Raw genomic sequence first — 9,351 nt, 5'->3', positions numbered from 1 at the left:
GGTCCCGCCGGCGCCCACCTCCTCAGCCAGCGCCTTGGCCTCGGCCTCGGTGTGGGTGACGCCGATGAGGTTGCGGAAGGCCAGGTACTCCATGCTGTGACAGGCCGAGCACACCTGCTTGTACACCTGGAACCCGCGCCGCAGGCTGCGAGGAAGAGGAGGAGGAAGAACAGAAGGAGGTGACGGGACACCCCCACCTCGCCCTCCCCCCCCACCCCGTATCCGTCCCCCCCCCCCCCGGGCGGTACCTGGCGTGGTCCAGGGCGGCCAGGGCCCCGCCGTGGCTCCAGGGGAAGCTGGGGGGGTGCATCTCCAACTCGCCGGCCTCCAGCGCCGAGCCCAGGGCCAGGGCCAGGCCCCCCCCCCCCCGCCGCCAGCACCCCCAGCGCAGACAGGGCCACCTTCCTCCCCCGGGACAGCCCCGAGAAGGACGACAGGGGGGCCTGGGGGGGGGGACACAGGGGTGTCAGGGAGCGGGGATGGAGTCTGGGGGTGGGGGCACCGGGCAGGGATGGGGGGCAACCAGGGAGGAATCTGGGGGGGGGACTGGGGAGGGAATTCGGGAACACCGGGCAGGGAATGGGGGGGACTGGGAGGGATGGGGGGGGGGAAATCGGGAACACCGGGCAGGGAATGGGGGGAGGAACTGGGACACTGGGCAGGGATCGGGGGGACTGGGGACAGATGGTGGGGGGAGAAACTGGGGACGCTGGGCAGGGATTAGGGGGGAGGAACTGGGGACACTGGGCAGGGAATGGGGGGGACTAGGGAGTGATAAGATGGGGGGGGATCGGGGATACTGGGCGGGGACTGGGGAGGAATGAAGGGGGGGGAAACTGGGGGCACTGGGCAGGGATGGGGGGGGTAAACTGGGGACACTGGGCAGGGATGGGGGGGGACCACCCAGGCGGGCAGGGCTGGTGGTGGGGGAACCGGTGACACCGGGCAGGGCTGGGGGCACACACCGGGGACACCGGGCAAGATAGTGGCTGGGGGGGGGGGGGGGAAACCAGGGACACCGGGCACGGCTTGGGGGGGGAGGGGGGGAACCGAGCAGGGATCGGGCCCACCGGGAGGGGCAGGGATCGGGGAGGCGGGGGGGGGAGCTGGGGCCACCGGGCAGGGATCGGTCCCACCGGGCCGGGGGGACACACACCGGGGCCACCGGGCAGGGCTGGGGGGGACACACACCGGGCGGGGATCGGTCCCACCGGGGCGGGCAGGATGGTGTCGGGGCGGGGGGGGAAACCGGGCCCACCGGGCAGGGCTGGGCGAGGGGGGGGACACACACCGGGAACACCGGGCGGGGATCGGTCCCACCGGGCCGGGGGGGGACACACACCGGGCGGGGATCGGTCCCACCGGGCCGGGGGGGGACACACACCGGGCGGGGATCGGTCCACCGGGCCGGGGGGGGACACACACCGGGCGGGGATCGGTCCCACCGGGCCGGATGGGGGGGGGAGGGGCGGACCGTGGCCGCGGGTGCCGCCATTGCGGGCCCATCCCCGCTCCCCGCCCCCGCCCGGTGACCTTCCCGGGGCCGCGGGGGGGGGGGGTGTGGGGGGGTGTGTGTGCGGTCGGCGGCGGGTCCCGGTGCGGGTCTCACCCTGGCGGGCGCGGTCCGGGCCCTGGGCAGCAGGAGGCGGCCGTAGGGCCGCAGCGGGAGGCTCCGCACCGCCGCCACCGCCGCCATCGCTCCGCTGCTCCCGGCGGCCGCCGCGCCGAGGTCGAGGGGACGCCGACACCTACCCCCCCCCCCCCCGGACGTGACGTACCCGCCCTGACGTCACCCGCCGCAGGAAGCGACGTCACGGACCACGCCCCCTCCCCGGTTCATTCCCCCCCCCCCCCCCTCAAATAACACGGACACCGGCTCCGTTCCCGTTACTCCGCCTTTATTGCAGCCCCCCCCCCCCCCCCCCCCGGGACAGACCGACCCCGACCCCGACCCCTCCCAGTGGGACGGGCTGGGGAGAGACCCCCCCCCCCGGGACAGATGGGGGACACCCCCACCGACCCCCCCCCGGGACAGATGGGGGACCCCACCGACAGCGCCCCCCCCCCCAGGACAGACCGTGCTGGGACCCCCGGGACAGATGAGGAACCCCCCCGACCCCTCCCACTGGGACCAACCGGGGAGAGACCCCCCCCCCCGTACACACCGTGCTGGGACCCCCGGGGAAAATAGATGGGGGACCCCACCAGTCCCCCCCAGTAACGACCAGGGAGAGACCCCCCCCACACCCTGTACAGATGGTGACCGGGGCCCCCCAGGACAAATGGGGGGCCCCCACCAACCCAACCCCCCCCCCTCGGGACAGACTGGGGAGAGACACACCCCCCCCGCTACAGATTGGGGACCCCACTGACCCCACCCCAGGACCGACTGGGGAGAGACCCCCCCACACCCTGCACAGACCCTGCCAAGACCCCCCCAGTACAGATGGGGGACCTCCCCGCCCCCCCCAGTACACGATGCAGCAACTGACACCCCCCCCCATACAGACCGTGCTGGGACCCCCCCGGTACAGGCTGGGGACCCCACCAACACCCCCTGGGACTGACAGGGAGACCCCCCCCCCATACACACCGGGCAGCCCCTAACCCCCCCCCAGTGCCGACCAGGCACTGCAGCCCCCCATCCCCACACACGGGGGGCCGCAGCTCCACTGGGAGGGTACCCACCCCAGCCCCCCCCAGGGCAGGACCCCTGTCCCGTGGGGACAGGGACATCGCTCTGCCAGACCCCCAGCCCCACTGTCCGGCTGTGGGTCTCTCACTCTGTCCATGGGTCTCTGACCCACATGTTTATGGGTCTCTCTGTGGGTCTCTCCATGGGTCCATCCCTGGGTCTCTCTCCGGGTCCATGGCGTCTCCGTGGGTCTCTCTGTGGGTCTGTGGGTGTCACTATGGGTCTGTCCATGGGGGTCTGCCCATGGGTCTCTGTTGGTCTCTCTGTGGGTCTCTCCGCGGGTCTGTCCATGGGTCCATCCGTGGGTCTCTCTGTGGGTCCGTCCATGGGTCTCTGTTGGTCTCTCTGTGGGTCTGTTCATGGTCTCCGTGGGTCTCTCTTTGAGTCTCTCTGGGGGTCCATCCCTGGGTCTCTCTGGGGGTCTCTGTGGGTCCGTCGGTCTGTCCGTGGGTCCGTCGGTGGGTGGGCCAGCCCCTCACTTCCAGCAGAGGACGTTCCAGAGCAGCAGCCAGCAGGGGTAGAGGCCGATGGCGAGGAGGGGGCAGAGGAAGGACCCGTAGAGGTGGTGCTGCAGTAGCCCCTGGGCCAGCGCGGCCAGGAAGAGCTGCCAGCCCTCGCCCGCCCCCGCCGGCGCCTCCACCAGCTCCCGCTGCAGGAAGATGCCCAGCAGCAGCGTGGCCGCCGGCGTGGCCACCACCAGCAGCGCCGCCAGCAGCACCCTGCGGGGCAGGGGGGGGCACCCTCAGATGGGGGAGACACCCCCCGGCGTCCCCACGGCCCGGGGAGAGCCCCCCCGGCATCCCCTTGGCATCCCCCCCCCCAATGGGCAGAGACCCCCCAGCCTCCCCTCAGCATCCTCACAGCCCTGGGAGAGACACACCCCCCCAGCATGAGCCCCCCAGCATCCCCCCCCCGGAGAGAGCCCCCCAGCACCCCCCCACCGTGCCCCTGTCCTGGGGAGAGTCCCCCCACCCTCCCTGCCCCCAGAAGAGCCCAGAGCACCCCCCTGGCATCACCCTAGGGAGAGCCCCCAGCACCCACCAGCGTCCCCCCACCCTGGGGAGAGCCCCCCAGCGTCCCCCCCACCCTAGGGAGAGCCCCCCAGCGTCCCCCCACCCCGGGGAGAGCCCCCCAGCATCCCTCCCACCCCGGGGAGAGCCCCCCCAGCGTCCCCCCAGCCTCTCTGCCCCCAGAAGAGCCCAGAGCATCCCCCTGGCATCACCCCAGGAAGAGCCTCCATCACTCTCCACCATCTCCCCACCCCAGGGAGAGCCCCCCAGCGCCCCCTGACAGGAGCAGGGGTCCCATCCCGCCCCATCCCCGTCCCGTCCCCCCCCCCCACGTCCCCACTGACTTGGGGCCATTGGGCTGGACGGCGGCGGCGGCGGGGACCATGGTGGCGGCCAGGAGGAAGCCCAGGGAGAAGTTGAGGAGGGCCAGGCAGCCCAGCTGCAGGGCCAGGTACAGCAGGGCCACCAGCTTCAGCGTCATCCAGCCCCGGTCACTGCCACCCCCCGACAGCACCCTGCGGGGACACGGGGATGGGGGGGACACACTCAGACAGCCTGCCGTGGCACCAAGCTGGGTGGTGGCACGGCTGAGGGAAGGGGACACCCCCCAGAGGGACCGGGAGAGGTGGGACCGTGGGAACCTCATGGGGTTCAACCAGGCCAAGGGCAGGGTCCTGTCCCCAGGGGGGGCGGGGAACGACAACCCCCCGTCCCAGCCCAGGCTGGGGATGGAGGGAAGGGCTTGGGGGGAAGCTGGCCATGGGCTGGCAACCTGCTCTGGCAGCCCAGCAAGCCCCCTGTGTCCTTATGGTGGCCCCTTCCAGTCCCTAAAGGGGCTCCAGGAAAGCTGGGGAGGGACTCTGGATCAGGGAGGGGAGCCATAGGAGGAGGGGGAAGGGTTTTAAGCTGAAAAAGGGGAGATTTAGGTGAAATCTTGGGAGGAACTTCTTTGCTGTGAGGGTGGTGAGAGCCTGGCCCAGGTTGCCCAGAGAAGCTGTGGCTGCCCCATCCCTGGAGGGGTTCAAGGCCAGGTTGGAGGGGGCTTGGAGCAACCTGCTCTGGTGGGAGGTGTCCCTGCCCAGGGTGGGGGGTTGGATTTGATGTTCTTTAAGGTCCCTTCCCACCCAAACCCCTCAGTGATCCCATAACAGCACCCCCCAGGCCCCCCTCACCTGTGGGTGTTGTGGGGCAGGGCCATGCCGGCCACGTAGATGGCGATGACGGTGAGGACCACGGCCTCCGACTCGGAGACGGGGAAGTGCTGGGTGGCCACGTGCTGCCCCAGCACCGGCAAGAAGTAGAGGGCCAGGCCGGCGGCGTGGCAAATGACCAGCGGCGGCACCAGGGCCAGCAATCCGGGACGGGACTCCTGGATAAAGAACCAGGGAGGGGGAGGGGGGAGTGAGACCGGGGGGGGGGGCGCTCCGTGGGGAGGGGGACGGGGAGGGGAAGGGTCCCGACCTCCCCGGTGGCGTGGTCAGCGTCCCAGAGCCGCTCGCTGCCACCCGTCTCGCTCTTGCTCAGCTTCATCCAGAGATCCAGGGCGTGGGGGTGGTGAAGGAAAGGAGAGGAGAAGGTTTGGACACCCCCCCCAAGGCCCTCCGCCTTCACCCCGAAAGGATATCTTGAGGATGAGGACGAGGATGAGGAAGCCGAAGGCCGGCATGTAGACCCCGATGGAGACGAAGCGGGAGAGGGAGGGCAGGAGGTAGAAGAAGTAGGACTGGTGCAGGCGCTCCAGCAGGTTGTTGAGCTTCCGAAACATCCCCTCCAGCGTCCTGCGGGCACCGGGCAGGGTCACGGGACTGGGGGGGGGGGGGGGAGACGGGACACAGCACCCCAGGACCCCCCACCCCTACCCTTAATGTCCCCCCCGTCCCGGCGTCCCCACACTCACTTGCCCACGGTGGTCATGTCGTACTTGTACTGCCGGAAGCTGTTGATGCCGCGGAGGGTGATGGCCTCGATGCGGTAGCGCAGGAAGAGGCCGTGGTCGCCGCGGGGTTGCCCCGAGGCTTGGGCCAGCACCATCAGCAGCAGCGTCTGGAGGCTGTGGGCGAAGGCGGGCAGCGAGTCCCAGTCCGAGCGGGGCAGCTGCCGGGGGCAGGGGGGGAACAGGCAGGAAACGGCGTTAAACTGGGAGAGGGGAGGTTCAGACTGGAGAGAAGGAAGGAATTCTTTGCTGTGAGGGTGGTGAGAGCCTGGCCCAGGTTGCCCAGAGAAGCTGTGGCTGCCCCATCCCTGGAAACGTCCCAGGTCCGGTTGGATCTGGGCAACCCGGTCTGGTTGAAGATGTCCCTGCCCAGGGCAGGGGGTGGCTTTAAAGGTCCCTTCCCACCCAAACCAGTCGGTGACTCTGTGACCCAGCAATGGACAGGCTGAGAGAGCTGGGGGGGTTCAGCCTGGAGAAGAGAAGGCTCCAGGGAGACCTTGGAGCCCCTTCCAGTCCCTCAAGGGGCTCCAGGAAAGCTGGGGAGGGACTCTGGATCAGGGAGGGGAGCGATGGGACAAGGGGGAAGGGTTTTAAGCTGAAAAAGGGGAGATTGAGGTGAGATCTGGGGAGAAAATTCTTCCCCCTGAGGGTGGTGAGAGCCTGGCCCAGGTTGCCCAGAGAAGCTGTGGCTGCCCCATCCCTGGAGGGGTTCAAGGCCAGGTTGGAGGGGGCTTGGAGCAACCTGCTCTGGTGGGAGGTGTCCCTGCCCAGGGCGGGGGGTTGGGTTCGGTGTTCTTCAAGGTCCCTTCCCACCCAAACCATTTTCTGACTCCATGACACAAGCCAGGATGCTCCTGGCCGCCTGTGACACCGTCTGGGTGGGAGAGGAGCCCCCCCGGGGTGTCCCCGCGGTCCCACCTTGCCCTGGATGGTGCAGAGGAGGCCGTTCTTCTGGCAGAAGGCGTGGAAGAGGTTGAGGAGGTCGAGGTTGGGCAGCTGCCCGTTGAGCCCTTCCACCGCCACGTCGAAGCTGGTCACCACGTCGCTGCTCAGCTCCAGCGCGATGGCCGCCTGGATGGCCCCCGCCCGGCCCAGCGTCCCCGAGGACTGGATCTCTGCGGGCACCGTGCCGTCAGCTCCACCGGCACGGCCGGGGAACGGCCACGGTGTGTCCCCCGCCCCGAGCCCCCCGCTCACCGGTGAGGTTGACGTCGTGGTAGGCCTCCAGCCAGGCCTCCATGCCCAGCAGGTCGTGCTCGTTCACCAGGAAGATGATGTCCTTCGCCCAGTAGATCTGGCCTGGAGGCAAATGGGGCGGCTGCGGTAAACTGGTCCCTGCCACGGCAGAGCCTGGCACAGCCCCGGTGCCCGGCACAGCCCTGGCAAAGCCCAGCAGAGCCCCAACGGAGCCCAGTCCCTGCCCTGGTAGAGCCTGGCACAGCCCTGGCAGAACCATGGTGCCCATCACAGCCCTGGCAGAGCCTGGCACAGCCCCAGTGAAGCCTGGTCCCTCCCCCAACAAAGCCTGGCAGAGCCCAGTCCCTGCCCTGGCAGAGCCTGGCACAACCGTGGTGCCTGGCACAGATGTGGCAAAGCCTGGCAGAGCCCCAGCAGAGCCCAGCACAACCCTGGCAGAGGCCACTCCCTGCCCTGGCAAAGCCTGGCACAGCCTCGGTGCTTGGCACAGATCCGGGAGAGCCTGGCACAGCCTGGTCCCTACCACAGCAAAGTGTGGCACAGCCCTGGCAAAGCCTCATCCCTGCCCTGGCAAAGCCTGGCACAGCCTCGGTGCCTGGTACAGAGCCTGGCACAGCCCCGGTGCCCGGCACAGCCCTGGCAAAGCCTCGTCCCTGCCCTGGCAAAGCCTCGGTGCCTGGTACAGAGCCTGGCACAGCCCCGGTGCCTGGTACAGAGCCTGGCAAAGATCATCAGAGCCCAGTCCCTGCCCTGGCAGAGCCCGGCAGAGCCCTGGTGCCTGGCACAGTCCTGGTAGAGCCTGGCACAGCCCTGGCAGAGCCCAGTCCCTGCTCTGGCAGAGCTCTGGTGCCCAGCACAGCCCTGGCAGAGCCCAGCCATTGACATGGCAGAGCCGGGTGCAGCCCTGGCAGAGCCTGGCGCAGCCCCAGGACCTGCCCAGGGACCCCCCTGGCCACCACCCTGGCACCCCACAGCACCCCCCCCCCCGGTGGCCTCACCTCGGAAGTAGGAGGCGAGGGCCAGCATCAGCCCCACGGCCTGGTTGTTGTGGGGCCCCTCGCTGCAGGGCACGCTCAGCACCAGCGCCTCGGTGCTGGCGGCGCGCGGCGCCCGCAGGATGCCGTACACGTTGGTGCCCTTCACCATCTGCCGAGACACAGGGGGGCGGGGGGCTGTCAGAGGTGGGGGGGAAAGCCTCAATCGCCCCCCCCCCCCCAAGATAAGGGGGTTTTGGGGGGGGTCTGTACGTACGTAGCGCTCGTGGAGCTTGTTGGGGAAGGGCAGGGTGCGGGAGAAGGGCTGTGGGTGCACCCTTTTCCCCTGCGGGGGGAAAAGGCTCAACTGAGCCCCCCCACCCTGAGATGGGAGACTTTTGGGGGGGGTCTGTATGTAGGGAAGGGCACGGTACAGGAAAAGGGCTGTGGGTGAACCCCCAGCCCCAGGAAGAGGGGGGACAGGCCTCAGCCAGGCCCCCCACCATGACATAGCGGGGTTTGGGGGGGGTCTGTGCGTATGTAGGGGAGGGCAGGGTGCGGGAGAAGGGCTGTGGGTGAACCCCCAGCCCCAGAAGGCCAGGGGGGAGCCTCGGCTGGGTCCCCCACCCCGAGATAGGGGGGTTTTGGGGGGGTCTGTATGTTGGGAAGAGCAGGGAGCGGGAGAAGCGCTCTGGGTGAACCCCCAGCCCCAGAAACTGGGGCCCCTATCCTGGGATGGGGGGGCTTTGGGGTGGTCTGTACGTATGTGGCACTCACGGAGCTCATTGGGGAAGGGCAGGGTGCGGGAGAAGGGCTGTGGGTGAACCCCCAGCCCCAGGAGCTGGGGGGAAGCCTCAACTGGGGCCCCTCCCCGGATGGGGGGGGGGCTTTGGGGTTTTTTTGGGGGGGTCTGTACGTACGTAGCGCTCGCGGAGCTCGTCGGGGAAGGGCAGGGTGCGGGAGAAGGGCTGTCGATGAACCTCCAGCCCCAGCGTCCACATGGTCTTCTCCAGCCAGGCCACCGGCATGCCCCTGGGGAGCGGGGGAGAGGTGTGATTAAACCCCCCAAAAAACCCACGGGGGGGGGAAGGAACCGCTGCCCCCCCCCACCCCCTCCAACCGAAGGGCACCCCCCAGCTCACCCCGCTTTCTTCTTGTGGCCGGCAAACTCGCGGGCGTAGGAGAGGGCCCTCTCCCCGAAGAGGAACTGCTCCTCCACCATGGTGGAGCCCATGGCGTTCTCCGACATGTAGGTGCGGGGGGCCAGGGGCTGGAAGGCCAAGGCCAGGAACCAGCCCAGCCCCACCACGTAGCTCAGGGCACTGTGGGGCAGGGACGGATGGGGCCTCAGGGAAGGGGGGGACGACACCCCTGGCACCCCCTCCGGCAGCCCCCCCCGGCACTCACCAGAGCGGGGTGTTGAGGCGCAGGATGAGGCGGGAGAGCGCCCGCCGGCAGTGGGGGTCCGACAGCAGCCCCATGGTGGGGGCCCGGGCTGTTAGGGGAAGGATGGGGGTCCCCACCGGCACTGGGGGGGCTGCC

General features: G+C 69.7%; 2 protein-coding genes across 2 annotated transcripts in view; both read right to left on the bottom strand.

Moving 5' to 3' along the window:
* The window catches only part of HGH1 (HGH1 homolog), a 4,261-nt gene extending 2,565 nt beyond the window's left edge, over positions 1-1,696 (bottom strand). The window contains exons 1-3 of the mRNA XM_074144734.1: positions 1,610-1,696; positions 322-443; positions 19-145 (exon numbers count right to left, since the gene is read on the bottom strand). Coding sequence (XP_074000835.1) covers positions 19-145; positions 322-443; positions 1,610-1,696 — 336 coding nt within the window. The remainder of the gene's footprint in view (positions 1-18; positions 146-321; positions 444-1,609) is intronic.
* Positions 1,697-3,170: 1,474 nt separating this feature from the next.
* Positions 3,171-9,290, bottom strand: GPAA1 (glycosylphosphatidylinositol anchor attachment 1). Its single transcript, XM_074145609.1, has 12 exons — positions 9,217-9,290; positions 8,952-9,131; positions 8,730-8,841; positions 7,834-7,981; positions 6,836-6,937; positions 6,557-6,753; positions 5,603-5,799; positions 5,330-5,483; positions 5,211-5,250; positions 4,878-5,166; positions 4,050-4,220; positions 3,171-3,414 (listed from the first exon to the last, which is right to left on the bottom strand). Exons 1-12 carry the CDS (start codon positions 9,288-9,290, stop codon positions 3,171-3,173), a joined length of 1,908 nt encoding a protein of 635 aa, XP_074001710.1.
* Positions 9,291-9,351: the final 61 nt, after the last annotated feature.

Source organism: Numenius arquata, chromosome 3 (genome assembly GCF_964106895.1).
Source record: "Numenius arquata chromosome 3, bNumArq3.hap1.1, whole genome shotgun sequence".
In the NCBI taxonomy this organism is placed as follows: domain Eukaryota; kingdom Metazoa; phylum Chordata; class Aves; order Charadriiformes; family Scolopacidae; genus Numenius; species Numenius arquata.
The sequence above is the reverse complement of the archived record's forward strand: the minus strand, read 5'-3'. Positions and strand labels throughout refer to the sequence as shown.

Bases quoted from the DNA above. Each gene is read 5' to 3' on its own strand.
- GPAA1 (XM_074145609.1), bottom strand. From the start codon at position 9,290: ATGGGGCTGCTGTCGGACCCCCACTGCCGGCGGGCGCTCTCCCGCCTC. The intron at 5,800-6,556 runs GTGGGACCGCGG...TGCCCCCGGCAG, and splicing joins TCTGCACCATCCAGGGCAAG to CTGCCCCGCTCGGACTGGGA. The intron at 4,221-4,877 runs GTGAGGGGGGCC...GTGTCCCCGCAG, and splicing joins CTGCCCCACAACACCCACAG to GGTGCTGTCGGGGGGTGGCA.